This window comes from Neovison vison, chromosome 5 (assembly GCF_020171115.1).
Source record: "Neovison vison isolate M4711 chromosome 5, ASM_NN_V1, whole genome shotgun sequence".
Lineage (NCBI taxonomy): Eukaryota > Metazoa > Chordata > Mammalia > Carnivora > Mustelidae > Neogale > Neogale vison.
This window is the reverse complement of record NC_058095.1, coordinates 153,424,373-153,443,746: the sequence shown is the minus strand read 5'-3', so window position 1 is coordinate 153,443,746 and position 19,374 is coordinate 153,424,373. Positions and strand designations below refer to the sequence as shown.

Sequence of the window (19,374 nt, the reverse complement as noted above, 5' to 3'; positions counted from 1 at the left end):
GACATGATTGGCAGGAATGGTTAGAGGAATTGAGGGTGAGTCGGCTTTCTACCTTGAGTGATCCCATAAGCTGCTCAGTTTAAGACTGAGTGGGGGTTAAGGCAGTACAGAAGGAAGCTCAGATTATTTCAGATGGAAAAGGAACAGATGAGTTTCATTCCATATAATTTGAATTGAGGGTAAGTGGAAAACATTTAGGTGTAGGTGGTCATTAGTTCACTAAAGATAGGGATCCAGAGAGCACTATCTATTTGGGACTCATCAGAACATGGGCCAATGTGGCCATTACAGGATTTGCTTATCTTGCCCAAAAGGACAAGTCAGATTCACTCTCTCATTAATTCTTTCATCTAACTCACTCATCGACTATAAACTTTTTACTATGTCCCAGGGTCATTGTTATTAAACAATGGTGAATAGGCAGAAGTTGTCCCTGATCCTCTAGAGCTTATGTCTAGGACTTAGGCTCAAAGGGGGCCAAGGATGCCCCTGCCCTTCAATCCTGGGCAGCCAGAAGCCCAGCCCTGTGTGTGGGCTGGATGCCAGGGTGCTGAGCCAGGCATGGAATGAGACAGAGCTGGTCTGTGGTCATAAGTCAGAGCACAAGAGGAGGGAAGACTGTCTGGGATGACAGCATCTGAAAACAGAGCAAACGCTGATCCAGAATAAACTGTGTACAACACAGGCCAAGAAAGGTGGCCTGTGCAGGTCTAGATGGCCGAAAGTGAAGACACTTCCCGAGGTACAGCTGAGCGCAAGGGTAGTGTCTTTTCTAGGACACCTGTCACTTGGTCTGTGAGAGCTAAAGGGATTGCTGAAAACATCAGATGGACCCTATTCTTTAAGCTTTAGCATCTAGCGTCATGTCTTCCTTTTAGAAAGCTTAATGAATATTTCTTAAAATAGAAAGACAAAGGAACAATAAAAAAAGGAGGGAAAGAGACATTGAGAAGAGTTAAATTGTCATCAGTCTTTAGATTTGGAAGGTGGTAAAGATATTATGGAATATTTACTGACCTTCAACCCAATCATAGAAATTATTAAGAAGGACAAAAAGGTGCTAATCTGAGTTTTGGGGCTGCTAAAAATTCATGAAAGCTTGCTCCAATAACTTTGATTAAAACTGGTAATTGTTAATACCAAGATGTGCAACGTCATAGTCTGATGCTGAATGTCTCATGCACCTTTTCTAAACTTCAGAATTTTATCTAGGGATGGCTTTCTCTCCTAGAGAGCAAAGAAAATGATGACATGAGAAGGGGTTTGTTCAGCCACGATGAAGCTTACTACCCGGGCTGCTGGTCTACCTTCCACATGGAGCACAGCACCAGGCGTGACAGCAGGATTATTGGCTGTGACTTGCAGCTGCACACGGGAATACTAACCATCAGCAGTGACTTCTTACAACGGTAATATACATGCCTCTGTTTAAAACTTAACTGGCAGACTTCCTGGCAGAGCTCCTGGGAGTGATGCCCTGATTTGCAAAGACTTAATGACTTCTTGTCATCCAACACCTGTAGGAAGAGAGACAGGAGGGGAGGGCATGAGCACCTGGCTTGTGCCCCAGATAAAGTGAGCCACGTGGAGTTACGTAGGCTCTACCTCTTCAGAAAATAATTCTTTATGTTATCTTCATTCAATAACCGCTACTTTGATAATAGAATTGCCAGTGTTTTCATCCAGGGACATTTTAAATTATGTTCTTAAATTTAAAAAAAAAAACAACAACAACCTTGTTACCTACTATAGAAGGTCATTTTAAATCCCCCTTTTATGTATATTAGGATGGGTTTAGTCATAAATTAAACTTGAGGACAATTGCATTTCTAGAGTCCTGATAAAAATTTTCACTCCTTTGGAACACAACCGGGATCCTTGCCAATGTGACTGGGGTCATGTCGGATCCTGTGAGAAAACTCCAAGAGATGGAGAGCAAAAGTCTTCCTGGGCCAGCACCCAGAATAGAAGTGGGAGGATCCCCGGAGTGCTTTCATGTCCTCCTTCAGGATAGATGGATCCGATCAGTGTGGAGAATCCTTAACTCGCTCTTGAGAAGAAGTGAGTTGGGGGAAATCGGAGGGAGAGACGAACCATGAGAGACTGTGAACTCTGAGAAACAACCTGAGGGTTTTGAAGGGGCGGGGGGGGGGGGGACGTTGGGGGAGTCAGGTGGTGGGTATTAAGGAGGACATGTATTGCATGGAGCACTGGGTGTGATGCATAAACAATGAATTCTGGAACACTGAAAATAAATTAAAATAAAAAAAATAAAGCTAAGAGGTAATTGTTGTTCACTTGTTGCATTCAATTGCTTGTGCGTAGCCCACATCCCACACGTAGCGCACGTCCTGCACGTAGCTCATGTCACACGCAGTTCACGTCCTGCACATAAATCTATATCCTGTTTGTAACTGGATCTGTGTAAAGTATAAAAAAAGAAGTGATTGTAAGAAATAAAGTCATCCGTGGATGGAACTAGAGGGTATTATGCTTCGAGAAATAAGTCCATCGAAGAAAAACAACTATCATATGATCTCCCGGAGATGAGGAAGTGGAGATGCAACGTGGGGCATTTGGCGGGTAGGAAAAGAATAAATGAAACAAGATGGGATCGGGAGGGAGACAAACCATAAAATACTCTTAATCTGGCAGGACAAACTGAGGTTGCTGGGGGGGAGGGGCATCGGGAGAGGGTGATGGGGTTATGGACATGGGGGGTGTGTGTGCTGTGAAGTGTGTAAACCTGGAGATTCACAGAACTGTACCCCTGGGGCTAAAATACATTATATGTTTATAAAAAAATAAAAACATAAATAAAAAGAAAGAAAGTCGTCTACTAATCATCAGCCAATGGTCCCCCATCATTTTGGCTCCCATCACCTGGATCCCCACCTCGTGAAGGTGACACACTCCTTTAATTTTTTTTTTTTTCTCACCGAGCAAATATATTGCTCACAGGAACTGATGACATTTTGAAAGCTACCTGTCCCCATGGCTTTCAAACACCAATCTGTGAGGTCCTAATGTCCTCTTTATCGTCCTATCTTACTTCATAGGCGGCAACTGTTTAAATAATTTAAATGATCATGCAAGCCTCAGCAAGAAGTGTGAAGTCTTTGGTTTTGAAAGTAACTTAGTATTTTTCAGATTAGGATGGAACTAACACTTTGCCTAATTTTCACTCTCCCTTTTTGATAGAATTACAGTGCTAACTCTAATGGCCATATGACAGCAGCAGTGACAATATGAATCTAGCCTCCCAGATTATTTCTAATCCAGGGTTGTTACTTCAGGTATGAAAATAAACACTTGGAAGTAGGATGAGGGAAACCTGCAAATGTTTGCATTTACATAAGTGTGACCATCTTCCAATTACGCAAGGAAAGCAAAGTAAATATGATTGCATTCTCACCACTGATTCCAGAGAAATCATACCTATCAAAACAAGAGAAAATAAAACAGAAAGGAAGCATAAGTAGTAAAAATCATAAAGTAGCAGAAGTCCATAGTCTATAAATTATAATACTTTTCAAACTAAGACCATGGCTCGAACTATGTGAAGAAAAATTAAACCATATGTTAATTGCAAATTACAGGAAGTTGAAAACATTAAAATGAAAACATTAAAATGTAGAATTACGTTAAAGTGTAGAATTAAAATGTAGAATTGCAAAAAATATTATTAAATGATACAGAAGGGGTCATTTTATATTGAAAGTGGTAATCTGATCAATAAAAAAATATAGAAGTCATAAATACTAAATAACAACTCATCAAACTATATAAGCTAAAAACTGTTAAGAAATGATACACAGATTTTTGTATGTATCCTGTCTTTGATTATATATACACACACACACACACACACACACACATACATATATAGTGTAATGTGTATATCAATGTGTAATTGATAATGCAATACATTTTCTTTTCTGTATCCACGAAACTTTTACAAAAACTGATCACTTACAAAGCCCCAAAGTTGGGATGCCTGAGTGGCTCAGTGGGTTAAGCATGTGCCTTCAGCTCAGGTCATGATCTTAGAGTCCTGGGATTGAGCCCTGCATCATTTCTCCCTCTCCCCCTCCCCCATAGCTGGTGCGCAGGCACGCGTGCTCTCTCTCTCTCTCTGAAATGAATAAATAAACAAACAAATAATAAAATCTTAAAAAAAAAAAAAAGCCCCAAAGGAACCTCAGTAGAGTTTTGAAAGCAGAAACTATGCGGGCACATTTATCTGAGCACAACATGTTGATCACGGACAACAGGAAAAAATAAGTTTGTTTCAAAGTAAAGGGGCAGTTACAACCAACAATGACAAACGGAAATACACTTTTATAGAAAATTGAATAAAAGGATATACTCAATAAAAATGAAAAGTGAAGCAGTATGAGTCAGATGGAATTGGTGGGATTTGAAATAAAAGATAAAAAATTAGATCAATGAAAAAAAATAAGTAAAAAAAGTTAAAATGAAAAATCCAAGCATAAATGTAAGATTAATAGTAGAAAATTAGGAAATGGAACAATAAATTAAAATAGAAGCATTAATAGGAAAAGAAAAATATTATTAAAGAGAATGACTACAACAGAGAGGTTTATGAAAGCGCTGAGCAAACACAGAGGAGAAACCCCCCAAGCAGAAAGGGAGTGAAAGTTTATTTGTGAAAATCTGGAGTTTCAAAATAGAATGTGAAGAAGCAGCGAATAATGAAAAAGCCATGGAAATAGAGAAGCGAAGGAGATTTAAAAATTGAAGAACAGACTTGTTTCTAGAAACTTGTCAGACTAAGCTAACACAGATTCCTCTTTCAACCATAAACAAGTAAAAATGTTGGACAAAATATGCCAGAATAACTTTTCAAAACAGCTAAGCTCCAAAGACAGGGCGGGAGCTAGAGCAGAGTCTTGGAGGCCAGGACGGGGGAAGGTCTCTGTGCCCTGGGAGCGGAGCGTGTGTGCAAAAAGTTGACTGGGAGCAACCTGGTGGAGGGTTGGGGGGAACCTGCAGGAGGGACAGAGGCAAAAAGGAAACTGAGGCCGAGTTAGAGTGAAAACCTCAACTGACCCTACATCGCGCTTTGGAGCTGAGAAGTCCCCGCTGAAAAGATGTGGCCTTAGCCTCTCCAGCCATGTCATTCGAGATAGCCTGGCCTGGATAGGTGGCATGACTTAGGGGGTGGCAGGTCCTCTAGAGAGACGCAGATGATCGCTGTCAGCCAGCAGCCACGCTCCCAGCGTCCTGGGCAATGAGTGCTTCCATCCAGGGCCAGGGAGGTGGTTCTGCAGAGACACATGTATTTTTCTTTGAGTATATGAATAACTTTCCTTTTTCTACAATTCACTTAGCTGCGTGTATGCAATTTTGACAGTCTTGAATATTTTTTCTTTCTCAGTCGTTGGGGAGATACAATCAGTGATCCAATCACCGTCCTCTCTCCCACTGGTATACAGAGACACTCATGGAGATGCTGCTTACGGACACATATATTCATTTTAGTGACAGTTACACCAGTGGAACATTGAAAATGAAAAGAATGTCCCCAAAATATCAGAACAGTAGAATTACATGCAGTATGGAAATTATGTTTTCAAAGAATGGGCATTAAGAGGTTAAAATATGTGTTTGTAAAATATGTATTTACATATATAGATTGTAGGATTCTAATTCCCTAAAACATTTGTTATTTAAAATTTTACTCTAATTGTCAATACATTAAAACAATGAAATAGATCAAAACCATGTCAGGATTTGGCTCTTTTACGTATGCATTTCTTCTCACATGTTTTCAAAAGATCGAAGATCACACATTACTTTGTAATCATAAAAAACCTAACATTATATATAAAGACATAATTATTCTAAATTAGAGTCTACTAATTTTCACATTTATTTTTATATGAAAACTGATCTGTGAAAGGGAAACCTTACTATTTTGGGAGTAGATTTTCAACATTTTTGACATTTCTTGCAAGTTTTATCTTCACGGTGGGTGGGGGAAAGAAGTAAGTCTTCAGTGTTTCTGAGTTCTTCTCACAACTTATCCCCTCCCAACCCTTAGAAGACAGAAGCCCACAAAAACGTCTGTGCGGGGGTGGGGACGGGGGTGGTGGGGGAGGGCGGGTGCACGTGTGTTTATATTTCAGCTCTGTTGTCTTTGGGCCTCTCCTATGAGCTCTCCAATTGCTGTGGAGTCAAGGTGACTTTGCCTATGATTCCCATGAGCTAGAGGGACATGGTCAAATAACATTCTTCTAAGGCTTTAAATCTCACAAACCCATAAGTAAGGAAGGAATCCACAAATCCCACTTCTAAAGAGTAAAAAGAAAATTTTAAAAGGCACCCACCATGCAAGAGATTTTTTTTTTTTTTTTGAGGGAAAGGACTTTTTCTACCAGAAACTAATTTTCTTTTGCATTTGTTTTAGGAACTAGGTATTTAAAAATTGATGGGGACCAATCCTATGCTTTGAAATTGTGGAAAGACCTATGTTCATTGCCATTGCTATTTTATTTTTCTGCTTCCATTTTGTCTCCCTGTCCCCCTGTTCCTCTCTCCCTCTTTTCCTTCTCTTTCTCTTTTTTTTCCTTTAGAGTCAGTGCCAGACAGCTTTGCTTCGGTTCCCGCTTTTGTGTCCTACCAGTCCCTTCTTCTCCAGGCTGCTTTCCCATGTTTCACAGTGAATTTCAATGTGCTGGGGTGGGCGAGAAACAGGGAGGGCCATTAAAAACCACTGTTCTAGAAGCTTATGTGTTTGAGAGCCTGTGAAATCCTCCCTGGCCTCAGAGATTTTAAATTGTTTCAATCTATATTTTCTTTGTCTTTTATGCTTCTGAAGCTTCACATCCAATAGGCACATTTGTATCCAAAGCATGGATTTTTTTAGAGTTTGACAAAGCTGATCCCATGGATTCAATTTCCATAAATCCCTTAAAGTGTTTGACCAACTTTTCTCATTTTGCAAAAATGTCTAACAAAATCACAGGGGAAAACAATTGTTCTTGACATCACAACAGTTTAATATGTTAACTTATTCATTAAATTGTGCTTCACATCAATGGAGATCCTCAGTTCTACAAACTATCGTTTTTTAAATAGCAATAAGGGTTGATAATGTCACAATACAATCTCCTAGTACCCGGGTTCATACATATTATTGCACAGAAACAAAAGGAAATATCTCTCAGGTGAAATAATTTACTATCTATTGAATAACTATGTTTACATCTAAAATGGGGCACCAATAAAAGTCTAGATTTTTCTTTCCAACGGGTTTCATCTTTGATACAGTAAATGAAAAATAATGCAAGTCCAGCCCAGAAAGTACTTCCAGGGGCCAAACACACACACACACACACACACACACACACACACACGAAGGGAAGGAAAGGAAAGGAAAGACCGCCACATGATTACAAAGATAAGAAATTAAAAACGTAAGAGGTTGGTGGAAGGCAAATAATGGCGGTAACTAAATCACACGAACTCTGCTTCCTTGGAACACGGTTTCCCCCGGCAAGAACTGAGGGTTTTCAGCACTGACATCGGGCCCTTTGATGAGTTCCCACAGAGCAACAGAACATGGAATGCGCAGAGTCTCTACTCCGTGCGTCAAAGGGTGACAGCTGCAGTCTGTTCCATAGACGACGTCGAACACAGGCTTAAGAAACATCTGTGCTTTGGCGTGCTCAGATCGGGAGTCCTGGTAGGATACCTCCAGTCCTTGCCTGGAAGTCCCGGGGCTTTTGTCTCGCAGACGTTGCTGGTGTTCATGGCAAGGCCAGTCGTCTGCAAATCTCAGCACTTGTGCACGGAAGGTTGGTGCTGTCCATGTGCGGTGCGGATGGGCCCACGCGCGGTCCAGCCATGAGGCTACAGAACACCTGGGTCTCAGAACCCACCCACTGGCCCTGAAGGGCTCATTCAACGTCTTAGGGAATTAGTTCGGATGTGTCGGGTGGATGTGGTGAGAGCAGAGCAGAGCAGGATAATGTCCCATCGAGAACGGAGGAGGAGGTGAGGGAGGAAGGAAACTCGGCGTGCTCCCCAGAGGTGCGGCGGCTGGCGGGGGCCCTTGGACTCAGCCAGCCCTGGGACCCAGCCGGAAGACGTTCAGCTGCGGTTCTGATGACCAGAGGAGGCACACAAATTATGCGAAAGAAAAGCCTTGGAGACAGAGCTGTGATCAGACGAGGGTACCCTTTGCCCCAGTCTACGCCAGCTTTCCCTCGGATCCGACCCCGCCAACTCATTCAGCCTTTACTTCAGTCCCTAAAACGCTGCCGGCGCTCTGGTCCTGTTTCCTGAGCCTCATGCCCTTGGCAGCTCTTTGAAATGGCCAAAGAATGACGGTCCACAGGTCTCCAGCCTGCCCTTGTTCTTGAGGACAGAAACTGTATATCGTTTCTCTATTTTTCAAGATTTCCTGGCACCTGTTAAATTCTTCATCTTTCCACCTTTGAAAGACCTGCTTCCCTTTTAAGAGCCCTGCTTTCCTCTCCAATTACCCCTACTCTCCCTAACTCCCACCCCTGCGTGATCCCATTATACAGGACTTTCTTCTCAGCTAGAGGCCATGGTGGGAGAGAATCCGATAAACTCCGTGTGAAGATGTTAGCCTATGACAGCAATGGCTGCATTTCCTCTCTCCAGCAACAGGGCAGGCTGCAAAGGGACTCATTTAACACCAAATAAAACCTTTAAGAACCAAAGCAGTAAGTTGCTGATAAAATTCCAGAGACCTGGGGAAGAAGTAGGGAGGAAGAGAGGTTGTTTTTGTTTTTTTTTTTTTTTTTTTGAGCAGGGTTCTACTGATCATCCCTTACCTCTCACTATTCAGGCTGTTACTGATTCGAGATATTTCTGACACTGAGTTTCCCTAAGGAGCTGCAAGCACATTTCCTCAGCCTTCATCTTGACTCGGTTTTGGGATTGGCTGGGGTGAACAGTCAGCGTGTGTTATTTGAATGTCTGTGCTTTTCGGTCTCCCCTGAAACACTGCCCGTCTCTTGGACATTTCACTGCTAATGAGATGATCCCTCCCTGGCGGCAGTGAGCCAACTCTACCAATCTCCTTGGCATCTTCTAAGTCACTGCAGTTCTACAAGAAGGTAAGGAAAAACATAAGCCAATAAAGGCCGAGATCTCATATTCTTGCAATTCCCAGTCCTGATATGGATGCTGAGCAGCATAAAGTCATCGGGGAGGCTATAAAGTCAAGACTGGGGCTCTGAGCAACGCTCTTATTGATAAACTCGAATTGAGAAATCTTTTAACATCCCTGAATCTCCACTGGAAACTACCAGATGGGATCATGAATAGACGCCCTACATATCTACCGTATGAGAGAGTGTTGAAGATCTGATAGGATACTAAATGTACAAATGTTTTGAAAGCATCAAGTACTATACAAAGTTATAAATTTTAATCTTTGCAAAATGTATGATGAAATAGGTAAATGTGAAAAGCACTTGACATAGTTTTCAATTCCCTTTTGTGTCAGAGGTTGATAATTTTACCAGTATTAATTTTCACATTGTTTCTTTAATAATAGAACCCTCCCTCCCTGTTTATCAAGGCACATGGCAACCAATAATAAAGACATGTCCTGGCCTCCTTTGCATTTACTTGTAGCTAATGACTAGGTTCTAGCCCATGAGATGTGAGTGGATGTGATATCTGCAACTTCGTTCCATGTCCACTCTGCTGTCTGGAATACAAATGAGATGGCAGGAGCCTCAGCAGTCACAGTGGACCATGAGGATGGCATGCACATATTAGTATGAATGAGCAACAGGAGGGGCACTGGGGTTCTTTAATGTTACTCATCAGAGCTATCTAACCAGTTTGCCTTTTAAATAAGAGGACAACAGCTTTGATCTCATTGAAATCACTATTATTTTGAGTTTCTCTCTTAAAGCAGCCAAATGGGAATCCTATCCTATGGATTTAATTTTTTGTTTTGTTTTGTTTTTTTCTTAAACGATCTATGCTTGCCTCTTTGCCAGGTCTCCCTCTGGTAGACTTTCTTCCCCATGTAAATACTATCTCAACTCAGACTTTTGAACAAGTCCTCATATTTCAAACCCTTGATTAAACTATGAAACAATTCCCTCCTTGAGATGATAAGAAATGCATAGCACACATGATATCGATAGCTGTTGCCCAATACTGATTGCTAATGTTATTAGTTATTAGAAGGAGTATCCAAAGAATTCTCAGGGTAGACTTTCTCTGATTTCCAAGAGTAGGCTTCCAAAAAGTTAGAAGGAGACAGAAGAGAGAGTATGTACCTCAGTCCATGATGATAACTTAAACACACCCAGAAATATGTACACAAGGTCACCCCATCCCAATCTGGGGCTTCCCTTGTCAAGAAAAGGGAAGGAATGTCTATCTGGGAGTTGTAGGAGTCAGTAGGATGTGGAAGTCCCTGGGGAAATTTTTCTCCCTCCTCTTGGGCTCTTAATACCAATGTATCTGGAATTGGTTGGGTTTTGGATTGCAAAACTGCTGACTCCCCGTGGATCCCAAGGCCCAGCTGTCTTCTCTTGGCAACCCTTCTCTGAGTGTCACTCAGCACGTAGGTGCGCAGTCAATTTTGGAAGAACAAACTGTATCCCTACCTCTTCATTTCTATCAACATAGGACCCCAGGGATATAACAAGCGTGCTGCTTTAGAATGAAATGTTATGAGGGAGGAAGCCCCTGTCGGTCTTTTTAATTTGCTCAGCACTGGCCTTGGGCCAACACAAAGAGATGGTTTCTCCTGTGAACATCCTGATATCTGGTCTCAAGTGAAGCACCATACATCGTGCCTTCGGTGCAGGCCGAGGAAAGCCTTTTGATATAAATCCCGACATGCCTAAGGAACAGTGTGAAGTTAGCAGAGGCCGCCTCCAAGTCTCAGCGATGCATGAATTTCCTGCCAAAAAATTTAAAGTGACTTTAAAAGAAACAATCCGCATGCTTTCTAACTTGTTTTGATTTTCCACATGACAAAACACTGGATTGTTATTATGTGTGCACGCACGTGTGTGTGTGTGTGTGTGTGTCACAGCGGCAGGCTGAAGGATAATTTGCAGCTCTGCCATTCTAGGCAGAACATGAGATCTTAACATGGGAACGCTAAGAGAGAGCGAGAGGGTTGCTCATTAACTGTAGCTGTAAACCTCTTCCCTCTCAACCTCAGAGATGCGAATCTTCCGTGAGTCTAATTTCTACCAACTAACAAGCAATATTGACTCGGTCCCTTTAACATAGAGGTGTCAAAAAGTACACGTGCCTATAAAATCATCAATCTCTCAGCTTGTTGGTGGGTCAGGGAGGTGGAGAGGGCGGGACTCACCCAAGGCAGCATGGCTCTGGGTCCACTGCGAGCGCGGGACCGTCACAGTTGGGCTCCGCGCATGGGTTAGCGACAAATCCTTCTGGGCTCTCATGGCTGGCTTCTTGCACTATTGGCAGGAAGCTTTTGTCCCACATGGAAAACATGATGGAATCAAAAGAACTTGCGCTCTGCAGTTGGCCAGACTTAGCCTACCGTCCACCAGGAAGCTGCCTCGTCTCTGTGGGGTTTACTTTTCTTATCTAGGTAATTGGGCCTAATAATATCTACCTTGTTGTGAATGGATTCAAGGTATGAATAGGGCTCCCTCAATAAGTGACACAAGGGAGGTCCCCAATAATGCCTTCCCTCACATGACAGATGAAGCCAAGGGTCATGAAAGAAGAATCAAAGCCACTTCTCCAAATCTCTCTCTGATGGAGACCCCGGGTTCCTCTCTCTACAAATAGGCACTCCATGAATGCCTGTGGGTTGATCGACTTTCCACCCCAGTGAGAGTATTCCAGAGGCTGCAACGTGGCTTATGCAAAGCTGGCTTAAACATCAAACATGCTAGATATCAATGAAATAGGCTTTTCAATCTGATTTAGGGGTTTCACTCATTTTGCCTTCAGCTCCTTGAAAGGACTGATCAGATCAATGTTATGAAACTTTCTACCCACTCTGATCCTACTACTGAATGCCAGGCGAGGCTTTTCTTTTCCCTTTTCCATACTTCTCCCCTGAGTACTTGACAAACTTTGTGTTCTTGTAGTGGTGACTGGGAAAAATGGAAAAGAAGCAGCAGTGGGTAATGAGCCCAATTTCCCGTCCTGCTTTATCCATTCCAGTCCGAGCTGCCAAGTAGAGCCACAACCGAACCACAGGCAAAGATCAGGTGGGGGAAAAAAAAGTGATCAGGCTGGAGGTATGAAGGATCCTGGGAGGTAGCGTCTGTCTACGCTCCTGGGACAACTGGCCCATTGGGTTCTGCATATCCTGGCCTGAATCAGTTATCATGTATTTAGTGACCTTGCATACCATTTGCATATGGGCCAGCTCAACTCCTAATCTTTGGGCAAGATTCTTTTAACAGAACATCAAACTTGGCAGTACCATATCGAAGAGGATGACTGCTCTGAAGAGGTAAAACAGAAACATCCCTGAAAAAAACCTAAAAGTTTTGTAGCCCATATGGAAGTGTGAGACATCATACAGTCATCCTCCTGCTTCCCCCACCCTTAATTTATTAGTTAATTCTTTTGAATGAAAAGAAAATCAGTAAAGTGTGATCTCCTTAGGTCTTAACTGATAAGCACATTTCCTCCTAACTACCCCTACCACTGTTCGTTTCTCAGGGGCCAAGCACACCCGTCCTGATTCCACTAGCTTTTCCCTAAAAGATGGGGGAGGAAGCATGGCTCCCAGCTAAGATGCAAGGACTTTGTGGAGTGTGAGTCTTTAGTGATGATCAGTAGTAGTGTAACCTTGTTTAAAAACAATCACAACCATCAAACACTGCTACTTATGATTAAGCCACATTCAAACAGGGTTCAAGATGAGAGCCAACAGCCAAGGGAGGGTTGGCATAAAACCTCATCTAAGGGCTGAAAGGGACTTCTTTCTTTCTTCCTCTCTCTGGACAGGCCAATATTTCCATTACAGAGACAGTGTGAAACAGACCAGTTTCAGTAGAACATCCAAGCCTATAATTTGGCTTTTCATGTGTGTCTCTGTGGGGTTCCCGTGATGCTGCAAAGGAGCTCTTCGAGAGTTTCCTTTCTGGTGCTTCTCTCCTTGACCTCCTAAGGACGTCTCTATTGGATGCAGTCCTACCCTACTTGATATCAGGGATTGAAAAATATCGGAGGGCGGGGGGAGGAAGAAGACAACAGATCATCTCCAGCTGGATAAGGATGAAGACAAAGAGGAAGCAGGTGTCCAAATCAAGCCACATATAGCCAGATGTCCTCAGATGCCCACCATCCTCCAAGGTCACCAACGCCACAGAAGTTCAGTATGCCTGCTCATCCTCCCCCTCACGAGGAAGGAGAGGGCAGGGGGTCACCATCTCACCACCTGGCTGTTGTAGTCCTCAGTGACTGCCCCCTCTGTGTTCCCGTCCTCTTTGGGCCACCGGTGACCCCTATGCTCCCGATGCAGCCTGCGTTCCTCCCGCCTCCTCTGCCGGTCCCTCTGGTGCTCCAGCTGCTTGGTGTGATGGTAACGCTGCTGGAAGAGATCTTTCGCGTACTCATAAAGCTGCATGTCCAGGAAGTTGAGCTCCTCGATGCGCTGGCGGGCGCCCTCATTGATGTCCACATTGGAAGCCCGCGTGATGTTGAACTGCGTGAAGGGGGAGATAAACTTGAGGTTGAATGTCCTCTCAAAGAGAAACTGTGTCTTCCTCTGGAATTCCGTGAGCCCAAAGAAGGCCATGTTCTTCAGGTTGTTCTTTGCGCTCTGCAACAGGATGGTGTTTCTCTCGCTCTCATTCATGAAAGTCAAGTTGTAGCAGCCCACCAGGCTGAGGTCGGCCAGCATGCGCACCTGGCGGTTGTTGGCCAGGTTGTAGGAGCAGTCCATGAACTCCCGCAAGCTGACCCCAGACCAGTCGTCCCCGGGGTAGCAGGTGGGCAGCTCATCGGGGGTGGGGCTTCTCCCATCACACATGTGGAGGGAGGTTTTCCACGTGGCCCCTCTCTGGACGTGTTTCCACTCACTCAGGTAGCGTGACACTGGGTCCCGTAACATGGTGATGTAATAGAAATTCCTGGAAGAAATGAGAAGGAAGAGCGTGAGTCTTAGACAACGACAGCTCTGGGATTCTGAACCTCCATAGTGCTTATATCAGCACTGAGTCAAGGGGCTCTTCTGCCACGTGTTCATGTGAGAGTGGTTGCCTGGATTTGCACCTATCAGACTAATGTTCCCGTATGTGCGTATTTTCATAAACATGAGTGGACCGGGTTTTCAACACCATTTGTGGAGTTTCTCCTCCCTGCTCTGGTGTGGGGAGGGACGTGATGGGGACAAGAGGTGACTCATTCATTTAGCACATTCATTTATTCACTGATAAACTGCTGCTGGAAATAATACCTTATTATTTTTTTTAAAGATTTTATTTATTTATTTGACAGAGATCACAAGTAGGCAACGAGGCAGGCAGAGAGAGGAGGATGCAGGCTCCCCGCTGAGCAGAGAGCCCGATGCAGAGCTCAATCCCTGGACCCTGAGATCATGACCTGAGCCGAAGGCAGAGGCTTAACCCACTGAGCCACCCAGGTGCCCCAAAATAATACCTTATAATAAGGAAACACACCAAGGTTTTTGAAAGTTATTCCCCAACCGATATTTTATGTGTGGCAGATGTGGGACTATGTGATAGGGAAATAAATATGCAAGGAGATGGAGTGGTTTACCCAAGGGTGTGGAACTAAACAAGGTAAAGCTGGAAGCCAAAGGTCCTTAGTCTTTTCTGTTGACACTGCTATTCTGGATTATAAGGTAGGTAGGGTTGGGGGAAGATTTGCTCTGTGTGGAGATCAGTATTTATTGAGGACCTACTATGTACTGGGAACTGTGATAGATACTTCACGATACTAACATAGATAATCCTCAGCACAATTTCATAAGATGGGCTTTATCATTACTTCTTTTTTAAATCTGAGAACATTGAGACTGAGAAAGGTGAAAATATAGCCCAAGATTCTAGAACAAATTAATACTTGAACTGCAAATGGAGTCTAGGTCCACTGATTTGCCTCTGTGCTTTCCTGTGCACCAGACTGATATTTTAAAAACCAAAATATAATTAATGTGTATTGAATGCCTATTGTCAGGTACTGTGGTTATTATAATCGTAGGTCTTATCTAATGGCATCAAATGGAACCTTGAGAAGAAATATATATTTTGTTAAATGGTTAGCTTCAGGATGATCCAGTAAAGATCAGGGTGTTTCTGGCTACGAGTGTGAAGAAGCAAGAAGAGAGCTGGAAAAGCTGACAAGGAAAGATAAACCCATAGCATTAGAGAAAAGTAACTACTGATTTAAAATGAGGGAAAGTCTTCTCATAATTTGAAACCCTGTCTACGGAATGGGGTGCCCACCCCCTACCACTGGCACCAGGGGTGACCCTCAGAGTCCCCTGAGCAGACAGATGATCCTGAAGAACTCTGAAAGGAACACTGGGCTTCCCTTGGCCATGCTAAACTGGCTTAAGAAAAAAAAAAATCAATACCCAATTAAAAGCAATGACAAACATAAGGACTTTAAGGGTGTAGTGCTTTTTTATGCTGCTTTTAAAAAAGGAATCAATGAACTATAATATTTAAAACTCTAAATTTACTATTTTCAGTTCTTTTGAATGCCTAGCCAGACAGTTTTGAAATGTGCTAAGGGAACTACAGTATCTTAAGAAACGCCAGCTTCTCCTTAAATTAGAAAGAAGAACGTGCTGAAACTGCCATAGACAGGCCAGCCTGAGCCTTTGCTTTTGCCAATCATCATTTTACATTACTCTGTTGTCTTTTGCGGTGACAGAATGACAATTTCATCAGTGGGAGGAAATTTCCCGAAAGGTCAGTAGGGAAGGCAGAAAAGGACTGATACGGCTTCTGGGCTCCATGAGGAAATGTCGACGGGAAAGTTTTGTTTGGAGTGGCTATTATTGTGGTTGAATATTATATGACAGATCATTATTAATCCTGCTTTGGTCCTACGTCAGGACTTGTTCATGTTTCAATTTTACAAGCAGAGACTGATTTTTATTACACAAAGCAAGTGCCTAATAAATACAGAAACGCAATAATGATCATAGTGAGGTAGCTCAGGTGGGTTAAGGATGCCAAACAGATTAAGACAGAAGAATTTAAATCAGAGATATCTTTGCATGGAGTTGTAAATGGAAAATTTATAATCTTCCTATAACTGGGCAAAACAGATAATACCAAAAAAAAGGATTTAAGGAAGAAAATGATGATGATCAACGGATAATTCTCAACCTCATTCATGTGTCTCAGATTTAGGAATGATCCAGATTTTTAAGACAGTCATAAGAGCTGGAGGATTTTAGAGGCAAGAACTACAGTGGTTTATGACAAAAAGGTTTATCTGGAACCTGTTTGTGGAATCTTAGTGGCTTTTGTCTCACTCGGAAAAATTGGCCATAGACTTCCTGAGGTCTTCATGCCATTGGAAATTTACATGGTCTCAAGGCTGACTGAAACTGACTTGGCTTACAATGGTATTGGTTTCAAATTTAACTTCATTCAACGTAACGTTGCATTTAACAATGACTAGTCAAATCATAGGATGATGTGTACATGAGTAAAATAAGTCCCAAATGTCTGCAAGGTCTCCCAGCCAAATAGATAAGAGATCAATTTGTAAATAAAACTCTGACATCAAGACACAAAAAGGTACTGGTGGGACATTTATACTGATGAAGTACAAACTTGTCCCATCTCGTGGTTCCGGAGGCTCATATAACATTTTGGTATTGCTTTAGTCAGATATATTCTCATGTATGTTTCGTTTATTTGTTTAAATTCTACGAAAGAGTCAAAATAGAAAGTTAGACAAATAGGAAAAATAAACCAACAGGGTTGAAGATAAAGCAAAAACATCTAAAATTGATCAATGGAATCATTTTTTCTCATTTCTATTTTTTTTCCTCTTTTTTTCATTTGCTTCAGACAAAAAACTCCAAAGATCAGTATTGAAATGATGGCTACGTCCAGGCCACACACCCAACGGTCATTGTCTACCAGCTTTATTCCAGTTTGATGAATCTCCAAAACGATGTGAACTCATTTTCTTCTGCTCTCCAAATGCCCAATTCCATTTCTAGGGAGAAGCCTTAGAGGGTTCTGTACTACTTGAATTTGCACATTTTTTTTTAGACATTACTTGCTCAACAGCACAGTGAAAGATAAAACAAAGAACAGAGAAGGACAAGCAGCTTCCCAGCAAAGGAATTTGTTAATTCTGCAAACGTTAATTGAGCCTCCTGTTTGCCAATCCCCCGCCCTGGGGCGAGGCATCAGGGACTCAGAGTTTACTAACACATTGCCCTTGAGGGGATTGCCAGCACCCAGGAATTTAGGTGCAGTGAAAGAAATGTTAACTACCACGTTAAGGGAATGTTCTACCAATCTCCTGGGACCAGAGCAGTCTCCAAGACAGATAGCTTCATTTGTCAGTGACAGCGTCCTCTCCAGCAGGTGGGCTGTTTGCCACCTACTTCGCTGGGAGTTTGGGTGAATTCATTTAAGGGCATCTGTAAAGCAATTGCAGCGTTTTATGATTGTCCTTCTTGGGACCCCGAGGTAATGATGGCAAATACCTGCGTACTTGGGAAGATTAGGGAATAGGGCACCTTGGTTAATCCAATGATCATTTTAAGGGATAATGATTGTAGGGGCCATTGCGGCGTCCTCCAGTCCAGAGGCACAGAACACACACTTTTTCACAGCTGCTCCAGCATTTTGCTCTGCTAGGAGGTAATCATATCATGCAATTCTAAATGCAGCCGGGAGGCGTGACTCCCTTCCCTCCATCTTTGCCTTGTTTTTTGCTCATTTGCATACTGCAGAAAACTTCCTGGTCCTTTCTGGCCCAACTCAAGCCTCCTATCCATCTTGCCTGACTTTTCCAGTCTCCAGGGTTTTACTGCATCACTTGTTGCCTCTTTTAACTTGTATCTGAGCGGCTTGGTCAACTCTACCCTTGAACTTCCTCTTTGATAACTGGGCTCATATCCCAGAACACTTCGCCCAAAGTCCAATTCATGGCAGAAGTTCCACACCTGATGCTCCTTAAAAGAGATGATCATCATAGGAGATGAATGTATTTTAATGACTAAGGCTAATTTTGCCTTTGATAAATACACCTTTCTGTCCTTTCCTAAAACGGATCTGATCTTATTTTTGACTGTCTAAAATGTGTGAAGAGTAGAAAGAGACAGAATCTACAAATGTATCCATCATTTGACTGGGATGGTCCCCACCCACAAGGAGACAGTCAACACAGACTTTGGATAAAAAGAAGAGTGTTTCAAACAACGGGTAATTAGGAGCAATGAGGTGGCTTTTTAAAAAATGTTAAGCTTACTAGTTTTCTTCCCCACTGCTTTAAGAACCTGTATTTCACCAAGCAGTTTATTGTATAATTGCTCATTTCTTTAATTAGCAAGCCATTTAATTAACACACGCTTTTCGAGGGTTTGTTAGGTGTGAGGATCTACTCTAGCAAACGTGGAGAACGTTAAAAAAAGAATAAAATACCTTAAAGTCTTATGGGTGTGAGGATGATAGATTAGAAAAAGATACTGGGTAGGGGACTATGGAGGTAAAAAGTGGACAAGGAATATTGAAGGGAAGAGTTAAGAACGTACGGAAAGCAGAGTGGTCTAAGTAAAAAGCTCACGTTGTGCATTTCACAAAATGTTTGCTTAATAAATGAATGGTCGGTAGGAGGGAAAAAGCGAGAAGAGCTTGCTGAGCCCAAGTAATCATGGGTTCTGAATCCAGCTGTCAATCGCTAAAATGGGAGAAGTGTTGATTTCAGAAGATTCATTAGGCAACAGGGTTCAGGATGGACGGAGTAGGCAGAGCCGGGACAGACACTTGGTAGCTGTGGTGAAGGTGGTGAAGGGCTACTGGAGAAGAGCCCAGAACCGTCAGGGTTGGGAAGGAAGAAATCAGGGACAGATTCGTATCACGCAGCTATGTGTCATTGTTCCCCCCCATTTCCGCATCGCCAGCTTGCTCCAAACTACCTTTTCCTCCTCTATATGTTCTTCTTTCCTTCTACCTAATCCTTCCCTCTTGATTCCTCAAAGAAAGAAGGCAGAGCTAGTATGCTCATCAAAAGGTGGAATGAGGAGTATTTGTCTCCGGAATCACCCTGCCTGTGGCGATTCAAAAAATATTTACTTTTATGAGGTTATCACTTGCCTAGCCAATGAAAACACATCTGGAGGAGCCTATAAAATGCCACATTGACAGGGAAGATTTATTCAATGTATTCCTTCCACTG

The 19,374-nt window shown here is 42.6% G+C and overlaps 1 protein-coding gene across 1 annotated transcript in view; it reads right to left on the bottom strand.

The window, feature by feature from the left end:
- Positions 1 to 7,004: 7,004 nt before the first annotated feature.
- HS6ST3 (heparan sulfate 6-O-sulfotransferase 3) overlaps positions 7,005 to 19,374 on the bottom strand; it is a 649,897-nt gene continuing 637,527 nt past the window's right edge. The window contains exon 2 of the mRNA XM_044249976.1: positions 7,005 to 14,105. Within this exon, the coding sequence (XP_044105911.1) occupies positions 13,397 to 14,105 (709 nt within the window). The 3' untranslated portion in view covers positions 7,005 to 13,396. The remainder of the gene's footprint in view (positions 14,106 to 19,374) is intronic.